This window comes from Neomonachus schauinslandi, chromosome 13 (assembly GCF_002201575.2).
Source record: "Neomonachus schauinslandi chromosome 13, ASM220157v2, whole genome shotgun sequence".
NCBI lineage: Eukaryota > Metazoa > Chordata > Mammalia > Carnivora > Phocidae > Neomonachus > Neomonachus schauinslandi.
In genome coordinates this window covers 28584124-28611710 of record NC_058415.1, presented here as the reverse complement: position 1 = coordinate 28611710, position 27587 = coordinate 28584124, and the positions used below count along the sequence as shown (strand labels likewise).

The following is a 27587-nucleotide window of genomic DNA, read 5'->3' as shown; positions in this document are numbered from 1 at the left end:
GCTTTTGACTCTGGGCCCTCCCAACGCTGCGTGCCCTGGCTCCCAATATCCACGCAGACCTAGCTCTAGGGCTGGTTGATTGTCCTGGGCTAGGTCCCTACTGCTGTTAAGAGACGAAGACTGAACTTTCTAGATTGCAACAAGCCAAACAATGGCAGGGTCATTTTTAACATTAAAAGTAAAACCGGGCTCTTAATTCCTAAATCGGTCCTCACCTATTTTCTTCTGGGATATTCTCCAACAGCATTTGAAGGAAATCCTGGAAGAAGAAAAAAGCAAACCATTAAAGATGTCCATCAATAAATAACACTGTCCAGAATCGTGCCAGAGCCCGAGTGCTCCCAGCTGCTGACAGCTCACCTGCTAGGGAAGCTAGGTCTGTGTTGACTTATTAGACTATATACTCTATATTTATTAATTTACCAGGGCTTCAATCCAATCAGTTAAAGAGATTTGTTTTGTAAAAACCGCATATTGAAAAATGTACTGTTTGTTATTTTGACCTAACCCAACAGTTTATTTCATGTTTAACTATTTTCAAAAGGCTGACCATAGCATAAAGCACTATCCCCTCTCTACGTAAGTTTTCCTCCTCTCCAGCTTTCCCTAGAGATCCTGTGACACCTGAACACTCTCAACTCCAAGAGGCTAGGAACTAACTTGCAACATTCTTGCATTGTTCTATGGAAAGATAAAGACAGGGGCGCCTAGGGGCTCAGTCAGTAGAGCATGCGACCCTTGATCTCAGGGTTGTGAGTTTGAGGCCCACACTGGGTATAGAGATTACTTAAAAAAAAAAAAATATATATATATATATACATATATATATATATATATATATATATATATAAAACAAAAACAACCAACAAAAAGATGAAGACAAAAATCAAGACAATTAATATCCCAGTGGAGGAACAAAGATGTCACAATTACAAAATGGCTCGTGGGCCCCCGCCTCAGTCTGAAGCTACTTCTAGTGACACTGTGCAATCTCCTATTGCTTCACATTTTGGATCTTTCAACAATAGATTTTTTTCAACCTAAACACATAACTTAGACACATCTATTTTTTCCTGTACTGTGGAAAATTTCAAATACATTCAAAAGTAGAGAAGAGTATAATTAACCTTTATGTACCCATCAACCCACAGCCAATCCGTCCTAACCTCTTAGCTGCCTCCTATATTATTCAGAAGTGAATCCCAAATGTTATATAACACCATCAATCAATGCTTCAGTAAATAACTCTAAAAGATAAGGACTCTTTAAAAATATAACCACAATACCATAGGCCTAAAAAAATTCACATATGAATGCTCAAGATTACATTTATATTTAATTTGCACCTTGAGTACTGTGACCAATCTTTTCAGCCCATAAATTCTAGAATCTTGATTTGGTCTCAACCAGATTTGTCAGATAAAATACAGGACGCCCAGTTAAATTGGGGGCATACTTACACTAAGAAATTATTTGTTGTTTATCTGAAATTTGAATTTAAGTGGGAGCTGTGCATTTTTATTTGCTAAGTGACCCAAGGCTAGTGGTAACCCTAAGTTATCTGAAGGGTTTAAGAAGATACATTTTGGATCAATACAGAACATGAGACAGAGAAGAACAATATTTAACTTTCTGGACTTGATATTGAACAATCAATAAGATCTACACTTGAAGTTTTTATTTTAATAAGTTGAAAATAATCGTTTAAAACGGGTCCTTTAAAGAGGGGCCTCTGTGTAAGCCCAGATGACCAAACAGGATGCTACCAAACCAGAATTCCTGCAGAAAGAAGCCACACCCTCCGCCCCACCCCCAAGAATCAAGTCTGCAGATCCAGGGTCAGCACAGGGCTCTGATGAGATCCATTTAAGACACGGTGCGAGATGGAAGCAGCACCGACCTCCGTATTACAAACAGATGGAATTAGAGAGGAATGGAAATCTGCGAACAATTTGTATGATGAGGTGTTCTCTCTCCATCATGGCACTGAGCAGAGCCACCGTCCCTGTGTGCTTACAGGTGGCTAGGGCCATTTCTTCCAGAGGCCAAGTCTCCCTATTAGGAGTACTAATGAAAGATTTATTTCTCCTAACCTCTGTTCTCCTTCCAAGTCATTATTTGTCTACTACGGCTTCACCTACAATAGATGATACAAAGAGTAACAAAACTAATATGAAGAACATGGATCATGTAGTCATAATGGAAAGGGACAACTCCAAATCGAATGTCTCACATCTGGACCTGCAGTGGGTATATGGAGAAAAAAAGGAAATGAGTAATATCTAGAATGTGAAGAATTATTTTTATTTGAGGTTCTTAAAGTCATTATTTTTATAATTTTAACAATCATTTTGTTAAAAGGTTAAATTAGAAATTGATTTATCACAATCTGATATATTGATTACTTTGCAAATATTTCATTGGCTTACTGACAGTATTTTTGCTTCTTAAAAATCTGAGTGCTGTACTGATAATTTCTTACTAAATTTGCTTCATTATCTCCTTATAGTCCATATCAACTTATCCCATATTTGTCCAGTAATTTATGCTCAATTATGGGGGGGGGAATGACGTTAACTCAATGACAAGGGGGAGAACTGAATTGCAGGAGAAGCAGGAAATTCAGAGTTAACCTTAATTCTGCCCTTTTGCATTTTCCAATTACAATTGGATCTTTCTTTACAGGAATGCAGAGCACAATGTTCCAGAATTTTGTGTCAATATAGGATAAGTACAGGAGGTCCCCAAGAAACCTTGCTTCATTTTTAAGAAACCTTGTTCTGCCTCCTCGTAGGTGGCCATCTGCCTCTCCTGCCTTAGGGCTGAGACCTGGAGGCCACCCAGCAGCCCGCTGGAGGCTCTCAACCAATACTGAGGACAACAGGTCTAAAGAATCACAATGGATCACAAAACCCCACCACCTCAAGCATCTCTAAGTCATGGTGCCTGTATTCCCATGGGCTACGTGAATGCCCATTCACGGTTCTAGATGTTCTGTCTAGACTCCATCCAATCCAAAGAGAGTCTTGGCCCCAATGCTATACCAGCTATTAGTGGATTCAACCCTACTGGCTGGCCCTTCTTACTCCTTTCATGACCTAATCATTAACCATGACATGCTAGTTTTCCTGGTTCTTTTTGTAAACTGGCATACACCCCTGGAGTGGACTCATGATAGAAGCTTTTCCCCACTCTCCACAACAGGAAAACATAAAAAGAAAAATGCTTCCTAAGATTATTCCTTCCCTCACCACCTCTTTTCAGTTCTTTCATCCATCTTTCCTCTTCCCTTCGGCATGTTGGCAATTTTGTAAAGGCAATTTACAAATCTTAACTGGACAAGGAGGGCTTTCCTTCAAGGCTGATTCTAGGATCACGGACAAAGTTGGCTAGCATCAAATGCCAGAGTCCCAGTTTGTCACCTCTACAGTATGTCTGAAAAAAGATTAAAACCAAAGGGAGACAAGACAATAAAAAAAAAACCCCAAAAACCAAAACCAAAACCAAAACAAAAAAGGCCTCCTGCTGTTCTGACAGCGGGCTAGGATAAAATTTTATCTGGATCCTTGGAAATTATTACAAGCCCTCACCCCAATCAAAAAATACATTCCTTGAGAAAATTTTTTCATTTCCTCCTCTCCTAATGTTCTATATGTGAATCAGGTCAGTCCCAGAGAGGTTATTTTCATCAACACCTAACAACATTAAATTAAGCATGATTTAAAAAAAAAAAAAACTACGCTGATTTTTGGCACATGGCTAATTTGGTAATTATTTTTTTAGTCCTGGTAAAAATATTCAATAAAAAGCAGGTACACATAGATTCTACGGGATAAACTGGCAATGGCTTGATAATTGCACAGATGTAGTGATTTCTTTCAGATGTTTTATGAATAATTACCATGGTCATGGGGGTTGGGCAGGAGAGGCAAAATAAATAACCAAATAATTTCAGCAAGGACCACGTCAGCAAGATAAGAACTGAGACGTGATTTGTCTGGGAAGAAGTCATTGTTAACCTGCAGTGGGGACTGGGACGGTGATAAACCAAAATGTTGGGTGGGTGGGGTGTTCACAAGGGAAAAGATTAAGAAGCAAACTGGAAAAAGAAGAAATTGAAGGACTTCTGAGCAAAGAAACTGGATCACAGCCCTCCTCATCACTAACAAGCAATATAAACAAAAACCCAATCCACTAAAAAAAAAGGAGGGGGCAGAAATGTCACCAGAGGCATCCAAATAAGGAAAGAAGGACGGCCTCGTGGCATAAACTTCAAAAGGAGACAACTAAGGAAAGAGACATAAGATTCCAACAGAGCCTCCAGCCCTCACTCTGCACCACCCCCAACCTCATGCTTAGCAGTAATGGGACTGGTGAATTGCCCAAACCCTGCAAATTCTCACAAATACCCACACATTTGGAAAGAAACAGGAATATCTTTATCTTTCCTCCTTTCTTTCTTTTTTCTTTTTCTTTTCTTTTTTTTTTTTTGACCATTAAGGGACTAGAAATGTTTACTGGAGAGAGATGAGCAAAAGCTGGGAAATAAACAAGATGCTCTTTGATGAACTGTAGAGCTTCTAGAGCTCCACGCTGAACTGCAGGAACAATATGGATTGAGAGAGTACCTGCAGTGGGGAAAAAGCTGCACCCAAATCAGGTAAAGAGAATCTTGGCTGGAACATTTAAAATAATTTTAAGAGTTCGTGAAGCCAAATTCTTGCAACAAAAGCTGTATGCAGCCCCAGTGGAGCTCTTCCCCTCAAGCTCCACCATGCAGAACATCCAAGCTTCAAACTGTAGCTCAGAGGGAAAGAAAACATGTCTCCGACAAGTTGGGAAAGAAATCAAGAATAATGTTCCAATACATATGAGAATAAATAAAAGGTCAGGACAGGGCTACTACGCATGCTGAGAATGAGCAAGAAGAAAAGTATGGCAACTATGCAAATTAATGTAACAAAACCCACATAAAGAGAGAGCAGAACTAAGAAACATAGGATAAAAGACAAAGACTCCAGTCTTGAAGAAAACATAATGCAAGGAACAGAAGAAAATTCTCTATGAATGTTTCACACTATAAAACAAATTAACAAAAGATCATAATAAGAACATAAAGTCAGTAAAATGAAAGCTCAGAGACAAGATGACAAAACAACAAAATGAGATGAAAAGAGAGATTTCAAAGCAAAGGAAATAAATTAAGGACCAAAATAGAGGCACCTGGGTGGCTCAGTCATTAAGCGTCTGCCTTTGGCTCAGGTCATGATCACAGGGTCCTGGGATCGAGCCCTGCATCGGGCTCCCTGCTCAGCGGGAAGCCTGCTTCTCCCTCTCCCACTCCCCCTGCTTGTGTTCCCTCTCTCACTGTGTCTCTCTCTGTCAAATAAATAAATAAATCTTTAAAAAATAATAAAAATAAAAAATAAAAAATAAATTAAGGACCAAAATAACACCAGTACATGACAATTAATAACACAAAAAAAGTAAGAAAAATGTAGACATTAAAGAAAAAATTAATAATGTTATAGTAACATTAATAATAAAAATAATGTCACTTGAGATAAGAAAAAGATGAAAGCAATTAGAAAATGAAAGGTATGGAGGACAAAGATGATATAACACAAGGATAACTGGCAACCTTGAAATCCAGAACCCTGCAAGGGAGAAAAACCTGAATGTGTTCAAACATACAATTAAGACAATTTCGCCGAAAGAAGGAAGGACAGAAGGTAAGACTGGAAGTGCACACTCCTTCGCAGGAAAAATAAAACTGATGCAGACTCATAACACCAAGCTATTTTCTGAGTCAATTACTAAATGTCAAAGATAAAGAAAGAATTCTTCTGTCATCTGAGTGGCATAAAGAGGAAAAAGTAGGCTGACTTCAAAAGTTTCCACAGCAGGGCACCTGGGTGGCTGAGTCCCTTAAGCGGCTGACTCTTGATTTTGGCTCAGGTCATGATCTCAGGGTCTTGAGATCGAGCGCCAAGTTGGGCTCCATGCTAGGCATGGAGTTTGCTTGCCCCTCTCCCTCTTATCCTCCCTCCCCCACCCTCTCTCTCTCTTTTTCTCTCTCCCTCTCTCAAATAAATATATACAATCTTAAAAAAAAGTTTCTACATTATTAATCAGAAGGCAGTTAAGCAATAGCCACAAAGTTCTGAGAAAATGAAAATGTGACTGGAGAATACTATACCCAGCCAGTTTGTGATTCAAATATAAAGGCAAAAACATTCTCAAGTACATAAGAACTCAAAAATCACAGAAGCAGTGAGTCTGCAACTTAAACATAAATTTGATAACAAAATTCAGCCAACAAAAAATAGAATCAAAATAAGGGATTCATGAATATAGAAGCATGGCAAAGTGACTGGTGGTGAAACTGAAGTCCTTTAAATCTAGAGCTAAGACTATAAAACTATGAAAAGTATGGTTATAGCACATATAACAAATGATATAAACCTTGACTCTATAAAAATATTTAATTATGAAAAATTTTGAATTGAGGGAAAAGTAGTAGAAGTACATAACTGCTAATTTCCTCAGCTTTTACAGAAGTGAATAAACTGACGCTTTCTAAAAATGGAATAAATAGCTGAAGAGGAAAAAAATAACAATTTCAACCTCAAAGATTTTTTTTTGTAATCATCCTTCTTGACTATGGAAGAATCTTTTAGGAAATGATCTCTCTTACATTTATCCAAAGTTCAGGAAAGTTCTTTGCATTCACTTTAGTTTCTTTTTCATTTGTTAAATTCAAGTAAAATAAAATTGAAAACACTTAATGAAAAAGCACATATAATATAATCCTACCTTTATAAAATTACTTCTACATATACCTTTGTATCTTTATATGTGTGTACACATATACATACATATCATGAATGTATACATACCATGTAACATACAAAAAGAGAGAGAATAGTGTAATTTCTGGAATGAAGTTCACCTAATATTAATTATGGGTATTTATAGGTGGCGGGATTTTAAATAGTATTTCACATTTTCTTTGTACTTTTACGTATTGCTGGAATTTTTTTTTTTTTTTTTACAATGAGTATGTCTCAGTTGAAAAGCAATAATTTCTAAACTTACTGTGGTACTTGCAGAAATAGAGATTGATGGAATAGAATTAATAGTCCAGAAATAAACTCTTACATTTAAGGTCAACTGATTTTCAACAAGGATGCCAAGACAATTCAATGGAGGGAAAGAATAATCTTTCAACAAATGGTCACAAGACAACTAAATATTCACATGCAAAAGGATGGAGTTAGATCCCTACCTCACACCATATACAAAAGTTAACTCAAATGGATAAGAGACCTAAATGTAAGAGCTAAAGCTATAAAACACTTAGAAGAAAACAGGAGTAAATCTTCATAACTTTCAATTAGGCAATGGTTTCTTACATATGATAGCTAATATATAAGCAACCAAAGATAAAAAAAGATAAATTGAACTTTATCAAAATTAAAAACTTTTGTGCTACAAAGGACATTATCAAGAAAGTGAAAAGATAACCCATAAAATGAGAAAAAATATTTGCAAATCATATATTTGATAAGGGACCTGAATCTGGAATATATAAAGTACTCTTACAACTCAAAAATAAAAGACAACCCAATTAAAAAATTGGCAAAGAATCTAAATGGACATTTCTCCAAAGAAGATATAAAAAAGCAAAGAGCCAATAAGCACATGAAGAACTGCTCAACATCCGGGCACCCGGCTGGCTCGGTAGGTCGGTAGAACATGCATCTCTTTGATCTCAGGGTCATGAGTTCAAGAGTTGAGTGTGGAACCTACTTAAAAAAATGCTCCACATCATTAACTATCAGAGAAATGCAAATTAAAACCACAGTGAGATACCACTTCACACCCACTAGGATGGTTATTATTTAAAAAACAGAACAACTGTTGGTAAGGATGTGAAGAAATAGGAACACTTGTGCACTGCTGGTGAGAATGTGAAATGGTACAGCCACTGTGGAAAACAGTATGGCAGTTCCTCAAATATAATTAAAAGACAGGAAGGCAGGAACTCATACAGGTATTTGTACACTAATATTCATAGCAGCATTATCGACAAGAGCCAGAATGCGTAAATAACCCAAGCATCCATCAACGGATGAATGGATAAACAAAATATGGCATATACAGACAATGGAATATTCAGTCTTTCTTTTCTTATTAATACAGTATTTATTTATCTTCCCTCTGTCAAACCCTGAGCCAGCCACTTTCCCCAGGCTGCTTGGGGAGGTATAGGAAAAGGAACATACAGGGCAGACAAGACACGGGAGAAAGACCTATGGGAGGTGGAGACGGCTCCTTCACATGGCCAAGAGGATGAGAAAGGCCACCATCAGGCAAAAGAGCCCCATGGCTTCCGAGAGGGCAAAGCCCAGAATGGCGTAGGAGAAGAACTGTTGCTTCAGAGAGGGATTCCGGGCACAACCAATGATGAGGCTCCCAAACGCAGTCCCAATTCCAGCCCCAGAGCCAGCCACCCCTACCGTGGCAGCCCCAGCCCCAATGAACTTGGCTGCTGTGCGCATGTCCCTTGAAATGGCACTGGTTCGGAAGCTGCGGCTGGAAATAAGTGAGGTCAGGAGACGTGGGGCTGCCAGGCAGCTGAGGCTCTCATCTGTCAGTGTCCCTGGTGGTTTTAGCGCCATTGCAGACAGTGATCAGCTCAACAGCTGAGAGGTGCTCCTGACCAAGAAGGGGGTGGAGACGAACTTTGCACAGGCGGACATTTTTAGGGGATGAGGGCCTGTGGCAGGAGAGCTGTTCCCAGTGCAGAGAAGACTGGAATATTCAGTCTTAAAAAGGAAGGCAATTCTGACACGTGCTGCATCATGGATGAACCTTGAAGACATTACGTTTGGTGAAATAAGCCAGTCACAAAAGGACAAATATTGTACGATTCCACTTATATGAGGTATCTAGAGCAGTCAAACTCCTAGAGACAGAAACTGGAGTGACGGTTGCCAGGGGCCAGGGGAGAAGGAAACAAGGTGGAGTTATTGTTTAATGGATCCAAGTCTCAATTTGGGAAGATTAAAACATGCTAGAGATGCCTGGTGCTGATAGTTGCACAACAATGTGAATGTACTTAATGTGCTGACCTATACATTTTACAGTGGTTAAAAAGGTAAATTTTTTTATGTTTTACCAAAGTTTAAAAAGTAAAACTTGACATAAAGAAAGGAATGAAGTGCTGCTCCGTGCCACCACATGAACCTAGAACACTGTGCTACATGAGAGAATCCAGCACGGAAGGCCACGTATTCTATGACTCCATTTGTGTGGAACACCCAGAAGAGGCAAATCCACAGAGACAGACGGTAGGTTAGTGGTTGCCTGGCGCTGGAGTGCGGGGGGAGTGGGGCGGTGATGGCTAATGGGTATGAGGCTTCTTGTGAGGCTGATGAAAATATTCTGAAAATGGCAGAGTGGTGAGGGTTGCACAACCTCGTGCATATACTGAAACCACTGATCTGTACCCTTTAAAAGGGTGAAATTTATGGTATATGAATATACATATGGTACATGGTATATGAATATATATGGTATATCTCAATAAAGCTGTCATGAAAAACCAATAAAGCTGTTGTTCAGAAAAGATAAAAGAAAACCTGAGTTACCTGGTAGAGGAGGCACTAAGCATTCCACGGGAAGTTGACATCAGCACCTCAGAAGTCACGGGACGGGCAACATGCTCATTTAACACTGCAGTATCTCAGGGCGCAGTGGTTTTAGGCAGTGGGAGTTTGGGCTAATCAGTCCACCAAGCATATAAGATTTCTGAGCCTATTTTCAAGATGCCTTTCCAAATATATGTTTAGGAAGACCCTCCTCTCCCCCCAACCAAAAGAAAAAAAGAACGTAGGAGCAAGGAACAGTCATCTCATCTTGTTACACTCACGCTACTCCCACTGTATGTGTTCTGGTTGTACACGCACGTACATCACAGCTAACACAGTGGACACTGTGACTTCAAAACTGTGTATGAGCATCACTGTCAAATATCAAGAATACCCATCGGACCAATCGGTGTTAAGGCCGCATCCTCTATTCTCTGTCAGTTATGAGTACTGTTTTCAGAGCCTCTCCCTCTTTGCTAACTTTCTTGCTATGTGCAGCTTGGCCCAACACCAGTATAAGCTGACAGTGTCTCTCTCTGATAGTTTGGTGGCCAGGCTGTCTGAATATTTCAGTGTATCTTGTTATTAATCAATTTGTTGATCGAATATATATGGTGCATGTACGGTGTGCCGATTGTATATTAGGTACTGGTGAGATAAAGAACATGGTCTGGCCTTGTTGAGCTTATGCACAGAATGGAGGAGATAGAAAAAAACAAATGGATCCACCAATGACAATATAATTATGAATAATGGCAACGACAATGAAGGCAATGACAAGGGCAAAGGGCAAAGAATAACACGGTGGGTACATAGATGTTCAGCGGGGGCGACTCTGAGATTGTGGTATTCAAGCTAAGACAAAAGGATAAGAAGGAGCCAACCTTGCAAAGATCATTCCAGGTAAAGGGAAGAGCAGGATTGCATTGTTTTTGTTTTTAAGGTCACGTAAGGTGCAACTATCCACATCCCTGTGCACAGGACAGCTTTGGGTTACAGTCTGTCCCAAAGCTATAGGGAGATCACCCTCCCCAAAACAACACCTCCCTGTGTTCACTTCATTAACTCCCTACTTTTCCTATTGCATTAAATTGTAAATCTTTTCCCTACTTTTTGATACTCACATAACCTAGTCCCCACATGTCACACTCCCTCCAATTACATACCATGGACTCATGACGACTCATAAATTACCTGGGAAAGAATCAACTGCCCATGAAATGTGTGCACAAATTTTCTTAAAAATGCAAAATAGGTGTCATCTCCAAGTCTTTGGGCAAGGAACCGGAGAAGGAAATAGCCCTAGAAGAAAGGAAGAAAAAAAAAAAAAGATGTCTATCATGGGTTCACGAGAAAGCTGCTTACGATGCAGCCAACTCTAACTTCCCACCAGCGCTTTCTGCACATAGAGAATGTTCTGTCTGACCTGTCCTGGGCTGAATGGCTACTTTGCTTTCAACCCTTCTGTTAATGGTATCACCATCTGGTTTTTCCTCGGTTTACATGAAGCCTAATGTCCATCATGGACCGAAAGCGAGGAGGGGCCCAGCTCCTGTCTCCCTCAGCTGCTAAAGCAGGAAAAGCCTTTGCGACGTAAAATACTTCCTTATTCCTCCTGTCTTCTCCTTGGAACCTAACAGCAATTTTAAGATTCGGCTCTCCAAAACCGACATGAAGCAGAGAGAAGGGAAGTACAGGGCAGGGAAACTGATTCATGTCTCATTTTTGGGATATGAAGTGTTTTAAATATTGGACCCTCAGATACCTGCCCAGTCATATGACATTACAGTGTGGATAGTCTCTTTGTTTTGCCCCGGCCATGTTTACATGTTTACATGTATAACCTAAAGAGTGTTGCCCCGTAACAACTGACTTCTGTCGCTTAGATGCACTTACCTTTAAATAATGAACCTGCATGAAGACCTTCTCGGGATTGAGCCCATGTTTGATGACAGATGATCCTGAGTCACTCACGTGGCCAGTCTTCTCTTTATTGGGTCTAAAATGATGCAGTAAAATTCTGTTTAAGTATGCACATTTTTCAATAATTAGACCATAATATCATCTTATTTCTTATTTTCAAAGTTGCTCAACAGTGTCTGAGGTCTATTCAATTGTACCAGGTATAATTTAAAACAGTTTATATTATAAATTCATATATTGAACAAGGAGGGATTTATATTTGGGTTGGCAACCCGCGGTTGGCTATTGGCAATATTTTACATCATTTTATCCAAGATTAAAGCTTGCCAGACCCTCAAGGAATCTGAGCTGCAATATGAATTATTTAAGAACGTACAGGCTTTTCTTTTGGTGGGAGTGATGGACTGGGAAATGCAATGGAAAATGCAGCCTTACTTGGAAGGGCAAAGAACTAGTATCTTTTAAAAAAAATCCTGAAAGCCCCAATGTTATCCACTTCTCTTAATTTGCATTTAAGCAGTTAAGATCTAAGAAATATTTGTACTCTGAAGCCACTTTAAAATATCAAAATACAAAAACAAAAGCCATAGCGGCCCATGTTTTTAGAACAGGTACAGGCCTTACCAGCATACACTTTAACTTGTTCATTTCACAAATGAGGGAAACTGAGCCACATAGAAATTAAGACTGCACCCCGGTCTCATAGCTTGTTTTGAGTCGTGGTGACATCAGCATTGAAACCAATGTCTCCTTATTATCTATCACGGTGCTTTCCATTTTGCTCTATAGCTTTAAGTATTTTTTTTTTTTTTAAGATTTATCTATTTAATTGAGAGAGAAAGAGAGAGAAGAGCTGGGGTGGGGGGCAAAGGGATAGGAAGAGAGTCTTAAGCATACTCCCCACTAAGCACAGAGCCCGATGCGGGGCTCCATCTCACGACCCTACGATCATGACCTCAGCTGAAACCAAGAGTAGAATGCTTAACCAGCTGCGCCACCCAGGTGCCCCTATAGCTTTAAGTATTTTTAAAAATTCCTTTAAAAAATATAATTGGGTAATAATGAAGCTTCAACAACTAGCTAAAATCAAAATGAGTGGCAACATACTTACAACTTTCAGCTATTCTAAAACCAGTCACTTACTGGCTCAACAGCCTGAAGAGCATGACTTGGGGTGAGGGGAGGCAAGGGCTGACCATCGGGCTGGCACATCAGAAAGGGGGGATCTTATTTTTCAAAAGTAGTGTGGTGTTACAAGGTACATGGCCTTTGGAATCCGAGAGACCTGGTGTTGAATCTCAACCCCACTTCTTACTACTTGCTACCTACTGGTAGATGACTTAAATTCTCTTACCCTCAATTTAGTCACTTGCAAACCGGAAATAATCCCACCCAACTCCCCAGTTCCTGTGGGGAATAATTGAGATAATATACGCAAAGACCCTAGCAAGAGCCAGAGCTACAAAAATTACTCAATAAACTTAATAAAATATTCTGAAGTTGTTAGCAATAAATAGGGCTAAATTCAAGGTTGGTCATCTGATGTTAGAGGCAATGAATCTCAGTGGTTCATCCATTTAATCCCATATGCTCACGGACACAAATTTGTCAGGATGCTGGACCCGAATGGAAGTGCCTGAGGATGGCCCACCTTGCCAGTTACGACCTTTGCAGTGTGTTCTAGCTGCCAAGCAAGAATCCCTGATTAAGTCTCTGCAGAGTATTCCAGTACATTATCTCAGCAGACAGAAGGCACGGGATCAGCAGATTCCTAAAGTAGAGACAACAACTGGCCACCAGAGCTAACTGCATACTTTCAATTTTTGTGCTTGATCCCTGACTTACATACATGACCATACTTGCAGCAATAACTAGTCTCTTTCATCTTCATTTAAGACTCCATTGAAAAGCACCAGCTTTATTCCTGCTCTCAAGTTTGTCCTGGGACTGAGCGTTTTTATAAAGAAAACCACCCTGGCTTTGATAGGCAAAGCCCACCACCCTCAGCCTTGGCAGGAGGACGGCTTCTCAGAGTTGGCCTAAATTCAAACCAGCTTTCCCAGCCCCAAGAGGGACAGACTTGCTGTGAGCTTCTTACGCCTTAAGCTTTGTACTGAGACTATCAGAAGGGGAGGGACACAGAGGACCGACGTAAATCTTGGCTCCAAAGGCTGGCTTCTAGCTCAAGTTCCTAGTGACGCCTGTAGTTGGTGCTTTTTTCCCCTTTGCCTAAATATGTCCTTCCAGAAAGCATCCCTCTCTTACTTTCTTCTTTCACCTTCTCCAAATGAAGAAGTGTTCGAGAAAATTCTTTTATGCTGACAGCATCCAAGGCAAATACACAAGTCCCCAAGAGATTCCTTTTAAAGTAGACGTCGTGCTGGAGAGAGCAGGGCGCAGGCAAGCTTTATGAGAAATCAAAGGGAGTGGTTTTTACGAGGAAAAGATACTCCATGAGTGGGGAAAAGGTGACTTCCATTTCTGTGCTATTCCAGCCCTCATGGTGCAACTTATCCCAGGTCTAGGCAGAGAGACAAAGCACGGAGAGAAAGCAGGGAACAAATCAACTCCCCCATCATGCAAAAACACATGAGTCTCACAGGTGAGCGACAGAAGACACACCCAAAAAGACTACATGCCAATGTATGATTCCATTTAAATAATTATGGTCAAGGAACAAGCAAAAGAGACCAATGGGGATAGAGACCAGAATAACCAGAATAATGGTTACCCTTGGGGGCGAGTATTGACAGAGCAGGGAAAAGGAGAAAGGTTTCTGAGATGCTGGGAATGTTCTATATATTGATCTGAGTGGTGCTTTCACTAGGACACATAGTAGAAATCCACTGAGCCATCCAGAAATACCTATGTATGTTACATTTCAATCAGAAAGTTAAGAAAAAAATAGATGCACGCAAAGCAGTACACGTTTTGTGAGAATAAAAGGGAATCAGTCTAGGAAAGGAGCTTTGCTGTTCACGTGCCCTGAACACAAGATGAGGATTAATGAAGCCCTCTGCACAATGAAGTATGTTTTTTAAATGACGCTGGGAGAGGCAGAAAGAACTGTGGCAGATACCACTGGCTCAGTCCCATTCTCATCCACCTTCTTTCTTGCCTCTTATACTATTAAATCTGAAAAGTGAAATGCTCACTTTCCAAGTGTCCTGGCAGCTATGAATAGTCAGAAGACATGGTCCAGGCCAATGAGACAAAAGCAGATGAGGTGGGGTTCCGGGAAAGCTTTTGCTTTCCTTACGATAGACGGAAGTATGATTGGTAGATGGAGGTACAGTGGCCACCTTGCAACTAGGAGACAGTAAGTCAATATGCTATGGGGGCCAAAATCCATCAAATGAAAGAACGTAGTCTTCAATGGGATCATTCAGCTGCTGGCCAGCCCAAGACTGCCTGCCTTCAAACTTGTTATTGTCTGAGAAAAGGAACTCTCGTTGTTAAGTTTAAGTCAAGATTGCTTTACTACTCTATTAATTACGGCCAGATTCATTCCTAATGGATGGAGAATTGAACTAATACTATCAGCTACCATTTCCTGTTATCCCCCCCGTGCCAGGTACTCTGCCAAGCTCTTCTTACGTACCTGGGGCAGGTACTATGAGTACGCCCATTTAAAGCACCGGAAAGGGAGGCCTGGAGAAGGCCACAAAGCTAGTTAGTGGCAGAGTTGAGGCTGGAACCCAGGCCCACGGAACACCAGAGTCCTTGCTGAATGCTGAGGCCTCCCCAAGATCCGGGCCCCCACGGTAGCTGTGCCGAATATAAGTGGAGAAACTGAGACAAGTTGCTTACCCTCCCCGAAGCTCAGTTTCCTCACGTACAGAGTGTGATGAGGCTCAGATTATTTGGAAGCACCTTGTAAACGTAAAAGTGTTAAGCATCTCTTGAACGTTACACACCAGTGTTTATTTCCTTGGCTGGAATACATGGAATGTGAGATATCAAGTTACCAAGGTCATTTGAGCTTAAATGCCCTTGGTTTCTGTTGTACCTGGCACCGAATGTAACAACCAAGATTAGCATGACCTTTCCCTTCCTGCCTCCTGGCTTTCCGCCGCGCTCAGAAGCAATATGGACATTTAAAGAGCTGTCAGATAGCAGTGGTATTTGATACACAGTGATATGACTTAGAATCAAACCTCCTGAAGAAAGGACTGATTCTGCAGGAGTATCACCAAAGGTGGGATTTGGGAAAATGCCTCTGAAATGTGCCCAGGTGTGTCCGCTTGGGTCCGAACACCCACTGCCCCGCCACAGCCCAGACGGGCGTCTGCCAGCATTCTGCATCTCATACCCCTTGGCCATAGAAGCGAGAGCCACGAGATATCTTCATCTATAAATTCGCTACTACTGTGGTGCCTGAGCCAGAGACTAAGCACCGCAGACATGAGACAGAAAGAGATGAGACAACATCCCTTCAGCATTTCAACCTGCTTGTCTGTCTATAGTCACAGCCAAATCACAAGGTGTGAAGGGCGGGGAGCAGGACCTCACTCACCCACCATAATGGAGGAAGTGCAGAAACCGGTCTCATGGTACTTCGCTGAGCCCCAAGTGCACATGTGAGACCTACGGGGGGAAGCAACCTCACACACTGGTTAAGAGTTCGGGGTGAATCTTGACTCTGCCACTTAAGTGCCACTTGAGACACCCAACCCCATGAAGCCCGATCCTTCATCTATGGAAAGGGGACAGACAGTGATCATGACCATGACACCTCATTAGGCTGCTGCAGCATCTAATAGCACTTAGCCAGAGTTCCTGTTGGCATCTGGTAAGCACAGCATGAATGTTGCTTTCTGGCCATCATGCATTCCGACTGGACTTCAGGGAATGCCTCCAACCCTGCCTCTGACAGGCGAAGTCCTACATGTTCTCATAAGGCGAAGCTGGGCGAAGAGTACACAGGACCTCGTTTTAGGAACCGCTCGTTAGTCTAAAATCATTCCAAAATAAAAAGTATTTTAAAGAAGCCATGGCACATATATGAGCCCTTCCACCTTTTCCTTTGCAAAACCGAATTTTGAGTGTAAACCCTTCAGAGGTTGGTCTTTCAAGCTGCTCCTTGCGGAATCATCAGAAAACAGAAAGAAACAACAGATTTCAGGTGTTGCCTAAAGTTGCAGCGAGCTAGAGCTGGGCAGATTCCCAACACACAAGCCCACAGTCTACACCACTTTTACATTTCTGGGTAAAAAAGGAAGGCGGAATGATTTGAAGTACACGGATCTTAGATCCTCCATTTGTTTTTGCAACAATGTTCCCATCTATAAAATGTGCATTCTTGCCCACTGACTACACTAGCAGAGAGAAGCGGACAGAAAGTCGTGCACACCTTTAACTAATGATGTATCGTGTCAGAGCTACTGTTTGGCAAGTTTGATTATCTGTGTGCTTTTCACAATGGATTTAACAGTTATCCAACCTGAAGGTTCTTCCCCGTCAGGGACCATTATCCTGGAGCCGACACAGCAGGATATTGCTCTGGTGTTGAAAAAGGCAATTGCTAAGATGATTTGAGACAGAAGGAGGCTTCCCTACAAGGAGCCAGAGAAAAGCGAGGACGGTATATTCCGTCCCCCTGATGGTGAAAGGAGCCAGTGGTCGGAACCTATAGAAGGAGAGGTCAGCTGCCGAAAAAGGTGACAAGGAAAGATTCGGTAGTTAGCAGAACTGCAGAAAACACAAACAGAGTCCACAAATTTTGATAAGCAGGGTAGGGACATGAAAGATGAAATTTAGAAAAGCAGGAGGTAATGAGAATCAGTACAAAACCAAAACAGTCCTCAGGTTTTGAGTGGCCATAAATCAGAAATACCTAAGAAACAAAATCCCAGAGAAAAAAAAAACAAAGAACAGATGAATACAATGGTCTGAGCTGTATATTACCACATTCAACATAGCAAGAGAGAATCTGGACCTGTTTTCAAAGGAGACAAGGAGAAAATGGAGGGCACAGACCCCACTCTGACTGCACAGAATGTTTCCAGAAGGCGAATTTTCAGAGGAATGTTCAAAAGATGGAAGGGGGGGGGAATGCTGGAGAAAGAAAACAAAACAAAAACAAAAAGCAAAGCTCAATACAAGAGCCCAGAAGCTGTAAAATCCTTGCTGGGAAGGCAACAAGTCAGAATGAGCTGATGCTAATGGAGAATGTCCAGGACAATGAAAGGGGCTTTAGAAGTTCGGAGCATAAAGACCAACTGGTAAGAGGTGACAGAACCAACAGAACTACTTGACTCCCACTTCGCTCCAACCTTCCCGCTAAGGAGAATGATGTACACAGTGGAAGGAGCATTGTTCTGTGGGAACTGACGTCTGGGACAGGGGACTCCCTTCAAGAGTCCCGACCTGCCTCAGCTCTGAAAGCTTCCACCGGCAATCACAGAGCCCTGGGGGAACCATCATGGAGACAATGGGGGAGGGACTGGTGGGGACAGACAAATGCTCTTCTGATTTGCTAAGGAAGAGGGGCTAAGAGGAAGGAAGGCAAAATTTGCGACTGGGTTATTGAACAGAGAGCTCGTGAGTGCTTAGAACAGAAAATGATGAACTACAGGCGTTAGAGTATCTAGAGGGCCACTTCCAGAAATTCACTGTGGGCATCAGGCATCCTGACTTCTAGAGGACAGCCGGCAGAATAGATGTAGAAGTGGTGAGTGTATGGTGGTTGTTTCATGGCTTGTCGGGTAAAAAACAGAACTCAGAGCTTGAGGCTGTTGATTAATTACTTGCTAGAACCAGGAGGGAGCAGTACTTAGGGCTGAGCCCAAGGAATGATGATGTACCCGTGTAACAGATTTGCATTTCAGTCCAAGCTGGGAGTCTAGCTGGTTGACTGGCAGCACCCACGGTCAAGAACAGCAAGCACATGCTAAAATGAAGATCCAAAATTAATATGACAATAGTTAAGAAGGACAGAGGTTTTAAAAATTAAGCCTTGGCCTATGAAAAAGATTTAGTATATTAAATTGTCTGTAAACTCAACATGCAGCAAGAGGTGATTGATGTGGCTTCCAAAATAATAACCACACTGGGGCGCCTGGGTGGCTCAGATGGTTAAGTGTCTGCTTTCGGCTCAGGTCATGATCCCAGGGTCCTGGGATCGAGCCCCACATCGGGCTCCTGGCTCAGCGAGGAGCCTGCTTCTCCCTCTCCCTCTGCCTCTCTCCCTGCTCATGCTTTCTCCCTCCCTCTCTCAGTATCTCTGTGTCTCAAAAGAATAAATAAAATCTTAAAAATAATAATAATAATAATAACCACACTGGGCTCAACAGGAGCAGTGAGAAGGTAGCAGGAAGGACTGCTGGGGAGGGCGTCAGACAGCACGGGGAACAGGGGTCACGACTGGGCTCTGGAGCCAGACTTTCCTCTACTTCCATCCCGGCTTGCCACTTAGTAGCTGTGGAAACGTGGCCCAATGCTTAACACCTCTACACATCGGTCTCCTCATCTACCACATGGGAAGGAAGATGGCCAGTACCAATCTCATAGGGCCATTTTGAGGACTAAATGAGATAACGTATGTAGAGTGGTTAGAACAGTGTTTGGCACATTGGAAGCACTCAGTGAATGTTACTAAGGAGAGAAAAATGCGAGGGGGTTGGAGTAGTAAGACCACCACAAGAAGGTTTATCATACTGGTTTAAAAATGAAAAAAAATGAAATACAGTGTATGTGTGAGTGCATCCGACTGGTCCATTCTTTTCTGGCCCAGCCAGACAAGAGAAGCAGTAACAGTTCCACTGCATTCTTTACACGCGGAACCTCAAACAGAGTGCTGTGTTCAGTTCAGGTGTCACATTTGGAGAAGGCCACTATCAACGAAGACAACAACAACGGACCAAGCCCAAGGACGCAAGGGTTCTCCCCACCTTGTATTATGATGACAAATTTCCAAAACTTGTGACCTAGTGACCAGGAAAGGAAAGACCGTGGTCTTCAAATATGTGGATTTGTTTGGCGCAGAACAAGGCAAATCCGGTGCAACTCTGGCAGTAAATGAGATGACCTGGTGGGCCTTACAGGGAGGCAGGTTCAGGGCCAGTCGGAGGAAGGCCACTGTAAGATGGGTGTACTCAACAGGGAAACTGCTGCTTTCCAGAGCAGGGAGAACCAGGTCCTGGAAATCTTCCATAGAAGCTGGGTGGTGTCTGTCAGGGATATGGGAGGTTAGGGGAAATCACTTTTAAGGTCCTTTCTGACCCTAATAGGCTATGATTTTCAGAGATAAAATGGCCCAGAATAATTTCAGCTGCAGCATTTAGATGTAAACCAGTATTCATCCCTGCAGTGGAGTTAGTAGGTTTGCTCTGCAGCCTTGGTCATGCCAAATCAGCATCAAGGGTGATTCTGATTAAAACCAACCAACCAACAAATACCTAAATGAATTAGAGGAAACTTAACTGAACTTTACCCAACCGCATGTATCTGGGGATAGATTTAACCTAAGAATATAGGATTCAAGCAGTAAGAGGCTTTCATTATCCTGTTTCCAGTGTTGTAGTCTGGGGGAGAGGGTGAAGGAGAGAGAGGTGCATACGGGCTAAACCTGAGCTGGAATCCTCATAAGCCAGGTTAAAAGGAGCCCCGCACCCTATGCAGGGCTAGGGTGATCATAATGAAACGTGAGCTGTCAGTTGGCCACACACATTCAGAACACAGGAATACAGAGAACCTGGAAATTACGGGAGGCAAAAGGAGAAAAGGTAGCAAGGGAAAACCTTTCTTGTACTTCATCGAACAAAACCCACGACTCTATCCTGGAAAGAGGCAAATGAGACAAGCACCAGCTTCATTTTGTAAGGGGAGGCTAGAAGCACTTTTTGAACACCAACAGCACGCGTGGTGCTGTGTGCCGAGATAGTGGAAGGGTTCGTCTCATGACTCAAAGTGGAGCAGATGGTCTGTGGGAGCTGAGGAAGGACTTTTCCCTGCTGGGCGGAGGATAGCACAGCGCTGGGGACTGGGAGCCACAGAGGGTGGAGCCTTGCCTGGGTTTGCAGCCCAGTACATACCAGGATATAAAACAGGGTAAGTAGTTGGCAGAACAGCTCTCTTCCCAGTCTCGCGGGCAACTGTGTACGACTTAGGTCTTATATTTAACAGGCCGTGCATTAACAGTAAGACCATTCACCACAGCATTGTTTGTAAAAGCAAAAACCTAGAAATCGCCAAAATGTCCAATGGTTAACAGGTAGTTACACAGTTAGTTGCAGAACATTCAAAAAAACCTACATGTGTTGCGAACAGAACAACAATTAGGATTATATTATTAAGAAAAAAATGGAAGGTAGAGCATGTAGTGGAAACAAATTCACACATACACACACACTCATGCATATGTACTTGTGCTTGAGGGATGCTTTCTAGGTGGGGTGGTGATACCACAGACACTATGGAGATGTCTTCTAGGCATCCAACGCTAGAAATGGCTCCTTGGGTCCCCTATGGTGCCCTGAGGACACCAGCTGCCTCCTGCCATAATTTCATCTGCCATCTCTCCTTCAGACATTGCTACTCAACCCTGCTAAGGCTGAGACGATGTTATAAGATGTTACAAAATACCCAATGATTTCCATCAATCCCTCTTTCTTTAAAAAAATTGAGATATAATTCACATATCATAAAATTCACCATTTAAAAAAAAAAAAGTACAATTCACTGGTTTCAGTATATTCGTAAGGTTGTGTAACCATCACCAGTACCTAACTGCAGAACATTTTCATCACCCCAGAAAGAAGATGCCACACCTACTGGCAGTCACTTTCCATTCTCCCTTCACCCCAGTCCCTGACAACCATTCATCTGCTTCTTGTCTCTATGGTTTTGCCTATTCTGAATATTTCAGATAAATGGAATCATACAGCATGTGGCCTTTTGTGACTGGCTTCTTTCACTTAGCCTAATGTTTTCAAGGTGCCTCCATTTTTGTAGCACATAACAGTACTTCATTCCCTTTTATGGCTGAATGATACTCCATTGTATGAATAGAACACGTTTTATTGATCCATTCATCTGCTGATGGACATTAGGGTTGTTCCCACCATTGGCTGTTAAGAATAATGCTTCTATGAACATTTGTGTATGTGTTTTTGGGTGAACTTATGTTTTCATTTCTCTTGGGTAAATACCTAGGAGTAGAGTTGCGGGGCTGAATGATAACCATACATGTAACCTTCTGAGGATCTGTCAGACTGCTTTCCAAAGGAGCTGCACCAGTTCACTCCCACCAACAGTGTAGGAGGGTTCTAATTTCTCTAAAACCTTCCTAGCCCTTGTTCTTACTTTTCAGGATACTGTCCTAGTAGGAATGAAGTGGGTCACTGAAGTTTGGACTTGCATTTCCCTGATGGTAAGTAGTGTCACGTATCTTTTTATGTGCTTATTGGCCATTTGTGTATCTTCTTTGGAGAAATGTCTATTTAGATCCTTTGCCCATTTTTTTTCCCTTTGCCCATTTTTCAATTGAGTTATTTGTCTTTTTATTGTTGAACTGTAAGAGTTCTTTATATATCCTGGATACAAGTCCCCTCAGATATATGATTTGCAAATATTTTCTCTCATTCTGTGGGTTGTCTTTTCACTTTCTTGATGGAGCCCTTTGAAACACAAAAGATTTTAATTTTGATGAAGTCCAATTTATTGATTGTTTTCCCCCTTTGGTCACTTGTACTTTAAGAAACTGGTGCCTAATCCAAAGGCCATGAAGACTTATACCCATGATTTTTTTTTCTAATAGTTTTATAGTTTCTGCTCTTACATTTAAGTCTTTGATCCATGTTCAGTTAATTTTTGTTTGTGGTATGAAGCAGAAGGTCTAACTTCATTCTTCTGCATGTGGATATCCAGTTGTCCCATGGCCATCTGTTGAAAAGACTATTCTTTCTCTCATTGAATGGTCTTGGCACCCTCGTCAAAAACCAACCGACCATAAAAGAAAGAAGAGTTTGTTTCTAGACTCCCAATTTTATTCCATTGGTCTATATGTCTGTATCACACTATGTTGATTACTGTAACTCTGTGGTAAGTATTGGAACTGAAAAGTGTGAGTCCTCAACCTCTGTTATTCTTCAACATCGTTTTGGCTATTCATTCTGGGTCCCTTGAATTTTCATATGAACTTTAGGATCAGCTTGTCCATGTCTGCAAAAAAAAATAGGCAGCTGAAATTTTGACACTGGTTCCATAGATCAGTATATGGAGTATTGCCATTTTAACAATCTGAAGTCTTCCAACTCATGAACACAAGACTTTTTCCATTTATTTGGTTCTTCTTTAATTTCTTTCAACAATGTTTTGTAGTGTCCAGTATATGTGTTGCACTTCTGTGTTAAATTTATTCCTAAGTATTTAATTATTCTTTGTTACTGTAAATGAATTTGTTTTCTTAATTTCATTTTCAGATTATTTATAGCTAGGTATAGAAACACAATGGACTTTTGTATATTGATCTTGTACCCTGTAACCTTGCTGAACTTGTTGATTAGTTCTAACAGTTTTTTGCAGGGAGGATTCTTAGGATTTCCTAAGATAACATAATGTTATCTGCAAAAAGAGAGAGTTTTACTTCTTCCTTTCCAACCTGGATGCCTTCTATTTCACTTTCTTGCCTAACTACCTTGGCTAGAACCTCCAGCGCAATCTTGAGCAGAAACATAATCCCTCTTTTTAGCTTTTTCTCTCCTCAACCATTGACATGAAAGAGGAAGAAGCCCCTATAAAACTGCATTTTTAAGAAGATTTTATTTATTTGTCAGAGAGAGCAAGCACAAGCAGGGGGAGCGGCAGAGGGAGAAGCAGGCTCCCTGCTGAGCAAGGAGCCCCATGTGGGGCTTGATCCCAGGACCCTGGGATCATGACCTGAGCCGAAGGCAGACGCTTAATCGACTGAGCCACCCAGATGTACCTATAAAACTGCATTTTAACGTGTAGTAGAAGATTCTTCTTTTGTGTCTTTGCAGCAGGTGCATGCAAATACCTGCATTGTTTTTTTCTCAGCCATTCTGGGTCAAAACTATTGGCCAAAACACAAACGAAATGGCAGTGTCAGGGGGAAGGGTACAGGGAGGACGAGAGTTTTTCTGAATGGGAAACTAACACTCATTAGCCAAGAATGTAATGTATATCATGCTAGGACTGGCTGAGTGAATGAAACGTCCTCAGAGGATGGGCAAAATAAGAATGAATGATTACAGATCGGTTTATGTATATGAATTATTTTTTAAGGAAAATATTTCACAGGCAAATAGGGTTATAATGAATCAGTGCCACACAGGGCAAGACAGAAGTATGCATATATACTTAAAAATTTATTTTCAGAAGAATTCACAAGGAAACGCTAGCCGTGATTATCTTAGGGTGAAGACTACAATGGTGGGGATGAAATTGTGCACCTTTCTAAACTGTTTGGGTTTTCCTGTTATGTACTTTTAACTAGGCAGTGATTATGAACTGTTTTATTTCTTCTTTATGTTTTTCTAGATTTAAAAAACCCTACCAAATGTAATTGCAAAAATGAAACACCGCGTACAGTAAATATGTAATTAGGGGCCTATCAAGGAGAATTCCATCCCTCCCTTAGAAATACCTGAGTGATGAGTAACCAGGGAATGGTCTAGAAAAATGAACAGGGAGTGTTATTTGAGTTCAAATATTCAGGACATGTCTGTCATCTTTGTTGGGTAGAAGAAGTGAGAACTGAGGGATTCCCTCCAACAGGAAACAGGAACTGAGTGGGCAGTTCGGGGGGATAGAGCTGGCCTTCAGAACAGGAAAGCAGTCTGTTTCTGGCTAGCTGAGAGCCTTCAAGTTTTTCAGAAAATGTTGGCACAGGTACAGCCCCGTCCTGTCACGGAAAGGTAGACGCTGTCCACACAGCTAGCTTGCTAGTGAGTGTGGTTCCAAAAAAGAGAATTAGACAGAAAAAATGGGGGTGAAGTGGTCCCCAGGCCTGAGAGATGGAGAATGGAGTGTAAGAATCGCTGGATACGCATGGAGAGACCTCAGGAACTCCACAGGCCAGTGTCAGTGGTTGGAACCCAGGTAAGAACTCTCAAAGCCATAGAGGCAAGAATTGCTTTCTTCTTAGGGCTGTGGTCAGATTCTGCACAGAATGCTGGGGAAATTGTACCAAGTGGAGCCAGAGGGGACACCAGCCCGGCCCTAATGTAGAGATTAGACCACAAGTAGGTTCCAGGAAGGTATGAAGATTCCATTTGTCTCAGATGCAGTGCCAAGTTAATTCTTACCTCAAGCTATTAGTTTGAGCATCTTTGTTTAATGTTCAAACTTTTTTTTGGTTTGTTTTTGCTTTTAATCCCATCTTTTCATTTGTAACCAGGCATTCTTGTTTCCCCCACCCCCTCCCTTTTTAAACATCCTCTTAACTTTTTAATACAATTAACTTTTTGAGCATTCTAGCCAATTGCAAGTTTGTCAAGAGGAAAGGTAGGTGTTTCCAGGCTCTGGTGGGTAAAGAGATGGGAGCAGGTTGCCTGTGTGGTCACCAGGGGAGGGTGGCAGCAGTGAAAGAAGAGATAGAAACCAGAATAAACCAGAAGAGAGAGTGGGGCTAGCTGCAGGGGCTGCATCCTTGTGCCCTCTGTCACCTGTTGGGCAAACATTGACCGGGTGTCAGAGGGTCTAGATGACAGCCCCTAACACGTGTTGAGTATTTACTATAGGATGAACTATTGGAAATTGACAATACTGAGCCATTTTAGATCCACCAAAATGTCAATTCTCTGTGATTCAACCCAATACATGTATTCTAACTGATTTATATGTATTCATCACAGTACCCCCCCCACTCACCTATAAAGTAGAAACTATTGTGTTTATATTCCCATGTTATAATAAGCAGACCAAAGCTCATTGTGCTTGTGTAACTCTCTAAAGGTCACACAGCAAGTTGAGGAGTCAGGATGGGACTCAAATCCAGCCACTCTGGCTTCCAAGCTTACTCTCTAAACCCTAGACTACTCTCCTGGCTTGAGACCTGAAGACCAACAAGCTCTGGAGAGAGCCCAGGCCTACATTCTCAGATGGTTTTTCTCTAAAATGAGGCAGGACAGACCAGGCTTTGGCCAAGCAGGAACTGGGACTGTTGCCCTTCGCTCTGTTAAAGTCATAACAAACTTCACAAAGCCCACATATTCAACCACTTCCTTTACTGGGTCAATCCTTATCTGCGATCAGAGAAAGCTTTACATCATATTATTAGAAGCCTTCTTTGAAGCTGTATTGACACTTCAACCAGTTTTGAATAGCGCCAAATGAGCAACTTAGAGCCTCAGGCCAATCAGGAAGAGCATCTCAAACTCTTCTAAACCCAGGTGTGGGTTCCTGAAATGGCCACCCAATTCCATCTGGCTTCTAGATAGACTCTGTCTCTCTGATCAAGTGTGATCTCACAGGCTGGAAGATTACCAATCTTCCCAGAACTCCCATTTTCATTATGTCATTCCTGGAACAGAAAATAGCTCCCCAGTGCCTGGATGGTCACATGCAAACTCTTGAAACTGACCTCTAAGGAACTCCATTACTTAGCCTGTCCTTCCCTGGCCCCCTTCGGTCTCACAGGTGCTGATGGCTATCCTCCCCAGGAAGCTCATTCTCACCTAATGCCCATTTCCACAATTAATCTACTGTTTATGCCTGCCAGGCTTTGCTCCTTGAATTCCCTTCCTTCCAGCCTTTCCCAGTCTCGATGCTAGCCCTTCTTAACCATCCCAGCTCAAACCTCACACCTTCCCAGTGGCCCTTTCTAGCCAAGCCTACCAATAGTAACCTCTCAGGCCTTAGAACTCTGAGGATGCAGCCTAGGGTTTTTCTATCTACTGTGTTGAGACCAGTATTTCAACTCTATGTAAATAAGATAGAAAGAACCTCAGGAACACAGACTGTGTCCTCTATGACATTCGTTTCTTCAACATTTATCAAGTACCCACTCAGTGCCCAACCCTGTGGTATACAGAGGTAAAAAAAAAAAAAAAGACACAGTCCCTAGGTTCAAAAGGCTTATGAACAGAAGAAAGATGCATTAGGTTAGACCATGTGAAACTGCTGTTTCTATAGGTTAAAAATGGTCAAATATTGGCAATATAACGTGGCTCATTCTAAATATAATTATCAAATAACATAGTAAGATCAGGGATAGAGATACAACCAGAGCATTTGGGGGTACAGAGGAGGGTCATGCACTTATCTTGTCAGGGGAGAGCCTGAGACTTCTGGAACACAGTGATATCTGTGCTGAATCATGACGATCTGGAGTTGTGTGACAAGGGGAGGCTATTCTAATAGAGACAACATGAAGACAAGGCAAGGAGGTAAGAAAGAACAGGTAGACAGTAGATGTCATGGGCTGCATTCTATTTCTCCAAAATTTTTATGTTGAAGCCCTAACCCTCAGTACCTCAGAAGGTGACTCCATTTAGAGACAGGGCCTTTAAATAGCTAAGTCAGTTAAAATGAGGCATTTGGTCGGTTCCCTCTACCAGACGAGGCGATTCGGACATACAAAGAGACACCAGGAGTGCAGACACGCAGAGGAGGGACTATGCGAGGACTCAGCGAGAAGGGGTTACCTGCAAGCCAAGGAGAGACGCTGCAGAAGAAGCCAAACCTGTTGACACCTCGATCTTGGACTTTCAGCCTCCAGGAGCGGGGGAAGTCCATTTGCACATACTGGTCTGTGGTAGTCTGTTATGGCAGCCCCGGCAAACTGATGCTGTAAGGTTGGGTATGAACCGAGTGAGGCGGCTGGAGAGTGAAGCAAAGGATGGGAAGAGAAGAGACTGTCCCAACAGGCAGGACAGCTGGTGTGCGGCACTGTGCCTATGTTAAGGACCCTGAGCTTTTTCCCGGAGGCGAAGGGAAGCTTTGGGAGAGTTTTAAGCAAGGAGGTGGCAGAATCAGAAGGTGTTTCAAGGAGAGCTCCCCAGCGGCGACGAGGAAGGTGGATTTGATGAGACAGAAAGATCAAGT

General features: G+C 42.0%; 1 protein-coding gene and 1 pseudogene across 1 annotated transcript in view; both read right to left on the bottom strand.

Moving 5' to 3' along the window:
* The window catches only part of AOPEP (aminopeptidase O (putative)), a 309081-nt gene that overhangs the window by 115997 nt on the left and 165497 nt on the right, over nt 1–27587 (bottom strand). Inside the window, exons 7-9 of the mRNA XM_021677941.1 lie at nt 11553–11655; nt 10851–10958; nt 216–259 (exon numbers count right to left, since the gene is read on the bottom strand). Of these exons, the coding sequence (XP_021533616.1) occupies nt 216–259; nt 10851–10958; nt 11553–11655 (255 nt within the window). The remainder of the gene's footprint in view (nt 1–215; nt 260–10850; nt 10959–11552; nt 11656–27587) is intronic.
* LOC110569983 lies at nt 8340–8780 on the bottom strand (annotated as a pseudogene).